General features: G+C 64.0%; 1 protein-coding gene across 1 annotated transcript in view; it reads left to right on the plus strand.

Moving 5' to 3' along the window:
- Window positions 1-2,230: 2,230 nt before the first annotated feature.
- The window catches only part of LOC117642958 (homeobox protein cut), a 177,200-nt gene continuing 166,912 nt past the window's right edge, over window positions 2,231-12,518 (plus strand). Inside the window, exon 1 of the mRNA XM_034381595.1 lies at window positions 2,231-2,421. Within this exon, the coding sequence (XP_034237486.1) occupies window positions 2,406-2,421 (16 nt within the window). The 5' untranslated portion in view covers window positions 2,231-2,405. The remainder of the gene's footprint in view (window positions 2,422-12,518) is intronic.

Raw genomic sequence — 12,518 nt, forward strand, 5'->3', positions numbered from 1 at the left:
TGAGTGCGAGAGAGACAGCGACGACAGCGACTCGGAATCAGTGTGCTGCCTGGCGCCCCGTCGACCTCATGAACTGCTTTGGCTGCGCGGCGGTTTGTTTCCACCTGTCGTTTCTCCTGCAGCGGCTGACTGGACGGGGATGGGGAAAAAACTGGCGAGACGGTGCGGGTATTCGAACCCGCGGCGGAGAGGGACCGTCACAAAGTGCTGGCCATGGGGATGACGGTGACAAGGAGGAGGATCAGTGGGAGGGGTATCACGGCCAGTTCATCCACTGCTGGCCTAGGTGGCAAGAAGCACTCCGATGCCGAAGCGGGGCGGGGCGGGGCGGGGCGGGCGGGGTAGGTAACGCGCGAGCGCCAAGCCACGCAACTGCCTCGCAAGGGCTGCGAGTTGCCGTGGTTCCGGCCGGACCGGTCGTCGAGACGTTAGCGGTAACAAACAGCCCTACCGGGCAGTAGCGCCGCCAGCGCCGCCGGGGCACGGCAAGGCGGGGCGGCGAGGCAGCCTGTATCCGAATCGCATCCCTGCTACATTGACTGTGAAATAGCAAGAAGCGGCCGGTACGGTCGGCGGGCGGGGCGGGGCGGGCGAGGCGGGGCCCGCAGCCCCCTCTGCAGCAGGCCGCACCACCGCGACGGAGGGACGGCGCGTCAGGTGGACGGAATCCGACGGAATCACAGTGGAGTGGACACACTGAAGACACTACAGTTTCAAGCTCATCAAAGGTTGAACGGGAACGGCGCATCGTCCTCGTGTTTCGTTAACGTCCCTCCACATTTTTCCCCAAATGTGTTTGTCTAGTGTACCGGCGATCCCCTATACTCAGTGCTGCGACTGGCTCCACCACTGGTAGAGAGTTCTGCCATCTATCTCCGGGAGGGGCGTGGCGGGGCGGGGCGGCGCGCGCGGTCGGGCAGCAGCCCACCTGGAACCCTTTCTTGCCTCGGGGCGCCGCGGCCACGGCCATGAAGGGCCGGGCCGTCTTGAGGCGATCTTGTGGGGCGCGGCGGTGCGCGGCGGCCCGGCGTGGCGGTGCGGTGCGGCCCTCGGGGAGGGATAGCCCCTGCCTTCCCGGCGTCCCGGCCGTCCCTCTCGGAGTCTCGGACAAGACAAAGTGTTTAGAGTAGCGAGCAGCGCGCAGCAAAGACACGGCAAAGGGTTGATGCGCGGCCGCGCCGCGGATCCGCCCACAGCCCGACCGCGATGCGCATCCGGCACGGCACGGCACGCCGCACAGTGGGCCAGAAGACCGGTGGAGGCGGTCAAAATCCCGGACGCGTTTTGAGCTCCAGAGTCGCCAAATCGGACTCGAACCGAACGTGTGACCCCACCAATGGATTGCTCTCCGAACGAGGAATCCATTGGTGGGGTCACACGTTCGATTCGGAGCGACTCTGGAGCTCAAAACGCGTCCGGTATTTTGACCGCCTCCACCGGTCTTCTGGCCCACTGTGCGCCGCGCTCGAACAAATCGCGAATACCCCGCGCGCGAACGGCCTCACCCGCCGCAGCGGGGAGTATCGCCGGAATAACGCGTCGCATGCGGGTCGGCGTTCCCGCTCCCCCTCCCCCTCCCTTAGTTCGCAATCCCGCGATGAGCTAACCTGGCTCGAGACCCTCCCGTCCCGCAGTCCCGCCGCGTGGCGTGTGTTCGTCTTGTTGGCCTAATGGCACCGTTTCATTGTCTCGAGGAGCCTCCCCTGCTCGGCCCGTCTAAAAGGGCAATCGGTCAGACGATCGAGAAGGTGAAGCAGTGCCTCACCGTGGCGGCCGTGGCGGTCGTGAGGGGCCGCACGCCACCGCGAGAGATGGATGAAGTTGGGCCCCTCCCTGCCCAGTCGTCTTCGTCGCTCTGTCTCTCTCGCACTCACGGGGCGTCCCGCAAGCCCCGCACAGGTGCGAGGGAGACAGAACGACGAGAACGACCCTCGGAATCGGCCTCGCTACGAGCGGTCGGCGCTCATTACGTAAGAGAGGTTAGAATCGCACGAGCGAGAAGTCGAAATGAACTGGAAAGTGCTTGGAGCCATTCGGGCCTTCGGGCTCCGCGGAGAGGAGGGGAAATTGATTCGGAAAGGCCGGAGACTAATGCCGCGGCCAATGAGGAAGAAGCACGGCACACTGTTGGCTGCACTGGCCGCTCGCCCCGCGTTTCGGAGGTTGGCAGCGCTGCTAGTGTCGCCCGCTGTCTGTTGTTGTTGTTTGTTGTTTTGCCGCCGCGCCGGCCGGGCGGGTATGTACGTGTCGTTTGTGTCCGCTCTCGTCTGTGGCGCCGGTACCGATCGACTGTGTCTACGTACCTTTGTGTTTACCGTTTGTTTGTTCTGTGTCCGAGTTTCAAGTGACGCGTTGCTTGACAGTGTGCGTGTGAGTGTGCCGCGAAAGAACCCAATGCTGCGACAATGCGTGACGTTTTCGGTGAGTTTTGTCACCGATATTTGAGGTTCGTACTCTTGGCAGTTGATAAGTCGTGTCACAGGCAATACTTCAGAAAATGCGTTTGCCAGTGGAGGCGCGGCGCGGCGTTGGTGACCTTGATTTTGGTTAGGATTGTCAGTCTGTGTTTGCGCGAATGCTAGCCGAGCGCGACAGCGCGCCTTTGGATGAGAAAGGGGAGGGGGTGGGGCGTCGCCAGGCGGCGCGGGGAAACTAAATGACACCGCCAGAGGTCGCCGTCGAGGTCTCGGACGCAGCCACCTCGCAAACATCTTCTCGATCAGACGCGACAAACAACTTGTTTTCCGGAAGGCCCTCGCCTTGCCCTCGCCCCGCGGCCCCGCCGCCCTGCGCTCTCGCCCTTGGCGCCATCCTGCAGACCGAGAGTCGCTTTCGTCGCTCTGTCTCTCTCGCACCTGCACGGGACGACTAATGAATGCGAGAGAGACAGAGCGACGAAAACGACACTCGGCATCAGTCTGCTGCCCCTGCATCTTCGCCCCTCGGCAGGCGGAAGTAGAATGACCAGGGGCGCGGCGGGCAGGGGGGATCCGCCGGTCATTTTCCGTGGCTCTGGGGATGGGCCGGCCGGCCCGACGGTCTAGGCGGCCTTGACCCGCCCAGCGGACGCCAGAGTCATTTCCCTGTTTTTACGCGCAATTTTACAGCCCTGCTCCGGCCCCAGGATGACCGCCGCTGACCCTGGCGGGGCCTGGCGGCCTGGCGGCGTTGGCGTTCGGCTGGTTCGGGCAGCTGCGGCGCGCGGACGCTGCGGACGCCGCGGCGTCGGCCGGACAGCGAGCCACCCCCTCTCCTGGGCGACGGGGTGGACGGGGTGACGCATGCTCAGCGCCGCTGCGTCCGAAGGGCTTTCCCGTTTGTTTTCTTCGCCGACGTCATGGACGCCCTCCTCTCTGTCGCCGTCCGTCCATTCGTGTCTCCTCCCCGCCGCCACCCTCGCCGCCGGCGCTGTACCTCACTCTCCCGCCGCGCTCTTCCATCTTGCTCTCCTTCGCCTCCCCCTTCGCGTCGCCCTGGGGCCGCGTTGCCCCTTCCGAGCCCCCGCCGCCCGCCCCGCCCCCCGCGCGGCCCCCACAGCGAGTGCTTTTTACCCCTCCGCCACGCGCCGCCCCCCTGCCCCCGGCAGCCCCCGGCAGCCCCCGGCAGCCCCGGGTTGACATGTGGGATCAATAGAGCCCAGGAAAGAGAGTCGGGGATCACAGAGAGTCGGGGCGGGGCGGGGTGGCGGGCGGGGTGGCAGGGCGGGGCGGGGTGCGGCGGGCGGCAAGGAGGATTGCCGAGTGGGGCTGCCCGGGGCTGCCCTGCCTCCGCGATGCGCTGCTTGTCTCGAGATGCCCCTGCACTCCCCCGCCCACCTGTCACATGTCGTCCCTCGGCGTCGCCGTCGCCTCCTGCACGGGGGTGGCCGTCGTTCCCTGTAAGGTTGGGCGTGGTGGCCGCCGTCCTGGGGCGGTTGATGTCCTGGGGTGGCCGTCGAACTTGGTGGTTGCGGCCATGGTGGCCGTCAAGCTGAGGAAGGTCATGGTGGCCGTGAACCTCTGGCCATGGTGGCCGTTGTCCTTTGGTCGATCAAGGTGGCCGTCAACCACTTGCTTTGGTGGCCGTCAACCTCTGGCCATGGTGGCTGTCGGTCGTCCTCTGGCGGTTGATGTCGTCGTCCGGGGTGGTCGTCGAACTCGATGGCCGACGCCCATGTCGTTGCTCCTCCCCCACGACGCCGTGCGTTGCGGCCGCAGGTGCATTCGCGCGGAAAGGTAACATTTTTGAGGCTATTGTGCTCGGATTCCGTTTGAAGCACCAAAATGTGTGGCGCCCCCTCCTCGGGCCGCCCCGGGGCTCGGCGGCCGCGCTGCGCGGCGCTGCGCCGCGACGCCGTGTCACAGTGTGTCGCTCAGAATGAGTGGCGCAGAACAGCAGCGACCCTCAATTGTTTCCCCGGACTTCTCGCGGGTCGTTTTAAAAGGAGGTAGAGAGAGAAAAACAAAAAGAGGCAAAAAATGGGATTGTACGCAAATGAAACCGTCGCCGTGCAGCGCCGGCCCGCTACACTGCGTGCTCAGGCCGCCGAGGGCCCAGGGGCCGTGGGGCCGTGGGGGTGGCGCCGGGTGGCGCGCGGAACAATGAACGCCGAACTAAATCCAAAGGAACCACTTGCGGGCGCCCGTTGCACAGTGGGCCAGAAGACCGGTAGAGGCGGTCAAAATCCCGGACGCGTTTTGAGATCCAGAGTCGCTAAATCGGACTCGAATCGAACGTGTGACCCCACCAATGGATTGCTCTCCGAACGAGGAATCCATTGGTGGGGTCACACGTTCAGTTCGACGCCTGCAAAGCGACTCTGGAGCTCAAAACGCGTCGGGAATTTTGGCCGCCTCCACCGGTCTTCTCGCTGTCACGTTTCGCAGTGCAGGGCAAAGCGCGGCGAAGCAGCGTTTGCGGTCCAGCCGCTCAAGTTCAAGCCCTCGCGCCCTGCAGGTAGGCAACCCAACCGCCTTTCCCTAGATCAGCGGTTCTCAACCTTTCTCGGCTCGCGACCCCAAATTTGTAGCCAAAAATTTCCGCGACCCCCAGGAAAAGTTTTGCGAAACCCCCCGGGACCCCCCCTTTAGCATGCCACTGCGTCTGATCCGAGGCGGGCATTTTGCTCCCTCAACGAGCAATTGGGCTTTGGACCTTCCTTTTGCATGCCTCTGTTACGGAGTGCGATTATCAGTCTTAGTTTGGGAGCAGTATTGTCTCAAAATTGGCCAAAACGCTCAGAAATGTCTTTAAAAAATCATGTTTGGGTCGATTTTAAGCATCCACTGCGTCTGATTCAAGGCGGGCATTTTGCTCCCTCAACGGGCAATTGTTCCTTGGACCTTCCTTTAGCATGCCTCTGTTACGGAATGCGATTATCAGTCTTTGTTTGGGAGCAGTATTGTCTCAAAGTTGACCAAAACAGGGACAACGATTTTTTTAAAGACATTTCTGAGCGTTTCGGCCAAATTTGAGACAATACTGCTCCCAAACTAAGACTGATAATCACACTCCGTAACAAAGGCATGCTAAAAGAAGGTCCAAAGACCAATTGCCCGTTGAGGGGGCAAAATGCCCGCCTCGGATCAGACGCAGTGGCTGCTTAAAATCGACCCAAAACATGATTTTTTAAAGACATTTCCGAGCGTTTTGGCCAACTTTGAGACAATACTGCTCCCAAACTAAGACTGATAATCGCACTCCGTAACAAAGGCATGCTAAAAGAAGGTCCAAAGACCAATTGCCCGTTGAGGGAGCAAAATGCCCGCCTCGGATCAGACGCAGTGGCTGCTTAAAATCGACCCAAAACATGATTTTTTAAAGACATTTCTGAGCGTTTTGGCCAACTTTGAGACAATACTGCTCCCAAACTAAGACTGATAATCGCGCTCCGTAACAGAGGCATGCTAAAGGAAGGTCCAAAGACCAATTGCCCGTTGAGGGAGCAAAATGCCCGCCTCGGATCAGACGCAGTGGCTGCTTAAAATCGGCCAAAAACACGACCCCAGCTACCTCGCCGCGAACCCTTAAAATTTTTTCGCCACCCCACTTGGGGTCGCGACCCTAAGGTTGAGAACCACTGCCCTAGATGTCTTGATCTTCAGACTGATTCCAAGAGTCATTTCCCTCGCTCTGTCTCTCTCGCACTCGTGAGGCATCCCGTCAAGGTGTGAGAGGGACAGAGCGACGAAAACGACTCTCGGAATCAGTCGACTGGGCTGGCCCTTGCCGTGGCCCTTCGGTCCAGCGGGTCCAGCGGGCTGCGGCGTGCCGGCCCTGGGGCCCTGGGGCCCTTGGGCCTGGACTGCTGCCCTTGGGCCCTTGGCCCTTTCCTTGCTGGGAACAGGCGGCGGAGGGCTGGGGCGCTGCAGTGGTGGCGCCACTCCGGTGAAGCAGGGCCAAGCAGGGCGGCCCCTTCACCTGCCGTGCCATTTCGACTTGAATATTTTCTCGTCTTGTGAACAGGCTGCAAATTGATGGCGCATCTCCCCGCCGCCCCCTTGCCGCCCCCCACCAATCGCACCCCCCACCCCCACCCGGCCCCTTCACCTCCCACTCGAGAGAGAGCGTCTTTTCTTTCCAGCGGCGCCCCGTTCTCCCCGTTTGTTATATTTTATTGTTCGCGACCACTTCTGCTGCTCGGTATTGACCTCGCTGCCGCCCCGCCCCGCCGCGCCCCGCCCCGCCCCGCCCCACCTCACCCCACCCCGCCCCGCACAGCGCGCTGGCTGCCTATCTCCCAGGCTATACCCGATCCTTACTCCCCGCCTCCTTTTTTCCCTCCATTCTCTCTCTCTCTCTTTCTGCGTTTGGCTTTCTTATTATTTTCGAGATGATAGAAGCGCGCGGGTCGTGTCTTCGTGTATTTTCCGTCCAATATGGCGGCGGCGCGCGCGGGGCTCGACAACGCGCAGATGTCCGTGGCGTCCCCTAATTTTTCCCCTCGGTTCCCGCTCCTTTTCCCGCATTTTTTTTTCGGTCCCCTTTCTCTTCGTGTGTACCCTCTCTCTCCCCGCGATGCCAGAATCAGACCGCTGCGCTCCGATGGCGGCAGGGCAGGGCGGCCGGGCGGCCATGGCGGAATGGCCTTGTTTTGTTTTCTGGCGATAAGGTGCTCTACCTATGGCGGTCGCCGCGGAGGTCGTCGGGGAGGTGGCGGTCCCGGGTGCCCGATGGAGGTCGCACAGTGTGCCAGAAGACCGGTGGAGGCGGCCAAAACTCTCGACGCGTTTTGAGCTCCAGAGTCGCTAAAGAGGACACGAACCGAACGTTTGACCCCATCAATAGATTCCGCGTTCGGAGAGCAATCCATTGGTGGGGTCACGAGTTCGGTTCGAGTCCCATTGAGCGACTCTGGAGCTCAAAACGCGTCCGGGGTTTTCACGGCCTCCACCGGTCTTCTAGCCCACTGTGCGTTGGCGTCGCAGGGCGGGGCGCGGAGCGTCAGTCCCGCATGGAATGTTTCGCTGCTTCTTGACGGCGGCGCGCTGCGTCGCAAAATCGGATCCCTTCTCCAACCCCTTCGCCCGTCCATGGTGTGCCCTCAATCCCTTTCCGCCTTTAATCCCACTAGAGCCGGCGAATCCTCCCCCTCCCCTCCCCCTGCCCGTGGCGGCTGCCGCAGTTCCATGCCATAGCGTGCTGTACCGTACCGCCCCGCCGCCGCCGGCTTGCAGCGGTAGCTTTCATTTCAAATGTGATTTCCACGTTGAATGAGGGCTGGCTGGCTGGCTGGCTGGCTGCTGGGCTGGCCGTCGTGTGCGGGGGCGCGGGGGATGAGCAAGACAATGGCAAAGGAGGAAACTTGTTCCAATTTTTTATTTTTGTTTTATCCTCTCGAACCGCCTTGCGCCCCGTGGAATCGCCCCGGCCTGAGCCGGCCTGGGGCCCAGGCCCAGGGCCCCGGTGGGGCAGGTGCACAGCCTACAGTGGCGCGGCCGAAGTTGCCCCCGGGAAGTGCGCGTGGAGCACGCGGTCGAGGTGGTGGCTGGTTTCGGATTCGAGATCGCGGCATCGGGGGCCCAGCTACGCGCCGTGACAGTGCACGGCTGGCGGACTGGCGGACCCCACCCCGCTGGCTGGCGGTGGCTGGCTGGCACCCCCGTCTGTCCCGCCTGGAAATGGCCGCGGCGGACAGTGGCGTGGCCGGCGGGGCGCGGCGTGGGGCACCACGTATGCAGATGAGGAGATGCTGTATCGGCGCCACGGCATGGCCACGGCAGCGGCAGAGGGACAGAGAGATGTGAGATAAGAGTCACATAATGCGCCCTTAATGTCTGGCGAAGCGGTCCCGGAGAAGGGGAGGGGGGGGGAGGGGAAGGGGTGAGCCCCTAGCCGCGCGCGGGGGCAAAGAGGGAGGGGGGTAAACCTCGACTCCACCGCAGAAATCCACCGCATTACACGAAACGGGAATTTATAGATATTGCAATCCCCCTTCCTCCCCCCACCCCCTTTCCGAAAATCTGGGGCCTGCTGTCTGCCGGCACTCCCTGCCTCCCATACGGTGGCGCTCTCTACGGCCGGGCTGGACTCGCCGCGACGCGCCGACGCCGCCAACCAAGTGTTTGACGAAGCACGGCCACCCCGTGGTGTGTGTGTGTGTGTGTGTGTATCTATGTGTGCGCGTGTACGTTGGCTAGTGGAGGGAGCAGTGAAGCTTTTTTCTCCCCGCCGGGCAGCTCTCTGGCGCCGAGGCCGTGGCTGCCGTGCTGGCCGTGCCGGTGACGGGGGAAGATCGCCTCGACGGCAGTGCCGCCAGCAGCCGAGAGGTAAGGCTTCATAAAACGGGAATAAACTGGCGGGCCGGCCAGCGAGGGGCAGAGCCGGCAGAACGCGGGAGAACCTCCCCTGCTGTCTGTCTCGCTCTCTCAGTGTTCTCTCTCTCTCTCTCTCTCTCTCTCTCTCTCTCTCTCTCTCTCTCTCTCTCTCTCTCTCTCTCTCTCTCTCTCTCTCTCTCTCTCTGCCCCTCTGGCCCTACCCGGGGCTGCCCCGCCGAACACGTAACACACGGCGTCTTGTTGAGAATTCCCTGAACGCCAAAGCTGGCAAAGCACGCACCGCGTCAAAGGCGAGCCAGGACTCTTGCACGGCCAGGGCGTGGCGTGGCGTGGCGGGCCGTGGCGGGGCGGTGCGCGGCGCCGCGGGCAAAGGACCTCCCGGAAGGTGCAGCCACCCCCGCGGCTGCTTTGGCCGGCGCTCTTTCATCGCTCAAACGAGGTTTTTATCGCTTATATCAAAGCAGGAATGCAATGTATGACAAAGCGTATCGCCCTCGGGTCTAGCCTCCGCCTCGCCCCGCCCCGCCCCGCCGCGGCCCTCGGGGCTTTGAGCTGCCGGAATAATCGAGGAGGCGTTGGAATGGCGGGCGCCGCACAAACGCGCCGTGTTTCTGGGCGGAAAGGTGGAAAATGCTATCGGCGGGCGGTGCGCGGCCTTGGCCGGGCCGGGGCCGGGGTTCGAGTCCGGGCGGGGGCGAGGCTGCCTGGAACTGGGCGGGGCTGGTCCCGTTTATCGGCGGGGTGGCCCCGGTGGGGGCGCTCGCCTTGCTCGGGGCCGATCGGCTCTCGATGCGCCAATCACAGCCCTACCTCGGGGCCTCCCTCCCCCCAGGACCTCCAGGCTTGCCTCCAGGTGGCCGGGGAAAAGGACGCAAAAGGGAGGACGTTCCCCTCCCCCGACGCGGCCGTCGATATCCAATCCGGCGCCGGTCAGTGAGCGGGCGTGGGGCGGCGCGCGGGGGCGTCGCGGGCCGGAGAGAGAGGAGAGAGAGGCCCCCGCCCCCGCCTCGCCCGCTCGGCCCGAGCGTCGCGCGCACAGCGGGCCGAGCCGAGCCGAGCCGAGCGCTGCCGAGCCGAGACGCGCACCTGATAGGGTATTGGGAATCGCTGCGTATCGGCAGGCGAACGGCGGCACGGCGGCGGGTGGGGCTTCGGCTTCGGCTCCGCGGCGCCACGGCTCGGCTCGGCCCGCTCGGCCCGGCGCGGCTGGGCCCCGCGAGGCCCCGCGTGCTCGGCTCGCGCCGGAGAGGGGCCTCCAGAGGGGCGTGCCGCGTGCCGCGCGCCGCTGGAACGGATGGAACGCGATGGCATGCGCGCCATGTTGCTGGAGTCTCCGGGAGTCTCGGAGAAAGGGTTGGAATCGTATCGCGCGCCGCCAGCCCGCCAGCTAGCAGTGCAGGTTCGCGGCGCTAGTTCAGCGCTCCGCCGGCGGGTAGCGCTCGCGTCGCTGCCCGTCACTACCCGTCATCGCCGCGGGGCGCGCTGCTGTCGCGGCTCCACGAGTGCGGCTGGCGCGCTGGTGCGGCGGTCAAGTCCGGTGCGTGGACGCGGACCGCAGGTGGCCGTCGACGGGCCGCGGGGCCGGCACGCCGGCGTCCTGTCCGAACGGTCCGAATCGAAGCGGATGGGTGACACGGCCGGGACGCTGGTATCGACCGCGGACCCCCCCGGCCCCCCTCGCGCTGACCCGCCACGCCACGCCACCCCCTCGTACAAAGAACGGCAAAAAGGATGGCTGGCTCTCCCATATGGAGTGGCGCGTCCGGCGTTGCCACGCGTTGCCATGGCGACGGTCCGGGACTTGGGTCCGGCCAGGCATTGATGGCGCCCGCGCCGCCCGCCTGCTCGGGGACCAAGTCCACGTCGAGCACTTCGAGCGAGTGGACCAAATGGGGCCACGCAGGGCGACGCCCCCGATGCATCTTTGGCTGCCGCAAGTTGGCGGACGCTGTGGCCACCTCCTCGGAGGCGCCAGGGGCTGGCTGAGGCTGCCGAGGGCAGCCCGAGTGGGCCAGAAGACCGGCGGCGGCGGCGGTCAAAACTCCAGACGCGTTTTGAGCTCCAGAGTCGCTAAACAGGCGAACCACACGTGTGACCCCACCATTGGATTCCTCGTTCAGAGAGCAATCCATTGGTGGGGTCACACGTCCGGTTCGACTCCCTTCTAGCGACTCTGGAGGTAAAAAGGCGTCCGGGATTCTGACCGCCTCCACCGGTCTTCTGGCCCACTGTGGGAGGTGGGCCAGTTCCCCGGCCGGCAGTTGGCCGCCCCCTCAATCACACGTGCGAGTGCTGCTGCGTGCTGCCCGGCCCGGCCTGGCCCGGCCCTGCCGTCTTTCTGGCCAGCAGCCCGCAACACATTTCTCTGCGGATAAGTCGGAAACCAAGATGGAGGCGGGGCGCTGCGGAGGGGCTGTGCGGTTTGGGACAAGACAAACGAGATGAACTGAGCGCGCGGCGGGGCGGGGCGGGGCGGGGCGGGGACCTCCGACTGAGTGTCGAGATTTATTTGGCGATGTGCTTAAAATCGCGCAGAGTTGTGTGTCGCAGACCGGAGCCGCGGCGGGGCGGGGCGGTGGAAGGGGTATCGGATTGTGTTTCGACACTGCCCCCTTCCCCCTCCCCCGCGTCGCGGCTCCGGATACATTCGGGATTGGGATGAAGCAGGGCAGGGCCCCTTCCGTCCTCCATAAGCGTGCGCGGCTTTGGGGATTCCGGCCGCGAAGCGCGGACCCCCGAAAATGGCGGAACGGCGACGCAGGCCGCGACTTGGCCGAGAACGGACGACTGGAAAGCTATCGTGGACTGTGGAGCCACCCCCACCCCCACCCCCCAGTCCCAAGGCCCCGGTCGTCACGGGCGAAGGCAGGCGAACCCCCTCAAAGCTCTTGCACTCGTTCTTTTCCTTTTCCCTGGCTCGCGATTTATGTGACACTCGATGGCCTGGGAACAACAACACCAACGCGGCGCCGCCGATGTCCTCTTCTTCCTCTCCTTCTTCTTCTCCTTCTTTTTTTTCGCCGCCTTAATTACCAACTTCCTGACGCGTTTCTAGGGGATCCAGGAGCGCGCGACACTGATCAAGATAGGGTGGCGGGGCGTGGCGGGAAGGAAGCCAGTCTTCCAGTGTGCCGGCCTGCCTGGCTGTTCCGGGCCCTCCACGCCACTGGAAGTTCCAGAGCACTCGGCATGGACGCCGTGGACGGACGGGCAGCACAGCACGGCATGCGCGGAGCGTGATTGGAATATGACAGAGGATGTGGCCTCTCAACAAAGCCGCCGCGTCTGTCTGTCTGTCGGCCAGTCCGTCCGCCGCTGTGCCCGGAGGGTGACCTTTGAACCTACGTCCGTCCCGTCGTATGTCTGTCTGTCTGTCCGCCTGTCCGTCCGCCCGATCCTCTCTCTCTCTGCGTCGCGATCGTCATTTGTTGCGCGATGCAGTTTCACGAGCGGCGGAAACGAAGCGTCGTCAAGTTGGGTTTTATTCGGCCGCAAGCCTTTTATTTTGGCGTTGTTGTTGCTTTTTCGCCTTTTGATGTCATCGTCAAGCGAGCGGCCATCTTGCGGGCGGCGCACCTCACGCACGGCGTGTGCCTTTTACGGCCTTTCCATACGTCGGGGTGCCCGTCGACGGCCGCCTCCGCCCGCACCCCCGCGACGCCCCGCCGTCGGCCTCGCCGCGAGCCTCGCCGGCCCCAGGATGGGCATCCGATGCCCCCGAGTCACTCCAGAGTCACTCCAGAGTCACCAGTGTCACTCCAG

The sequence above is a fragment of the Thrips palmi genome, unplaced genomic scaffold (genome assembly GCF_012932325.1).
Source record: "Thrips palmi isolate BJ-2018 unplaced genomic scaffold, TpBJ-2018v1 HiC_scaffold_16, whole genome shotgun sequence".
NCBI classification, from domain to species: Eukaryota; Metazoa; Arthropoda; class Insecta; order Thysanoptera; family Thripidae; genus Thrips; species Thrips palmi.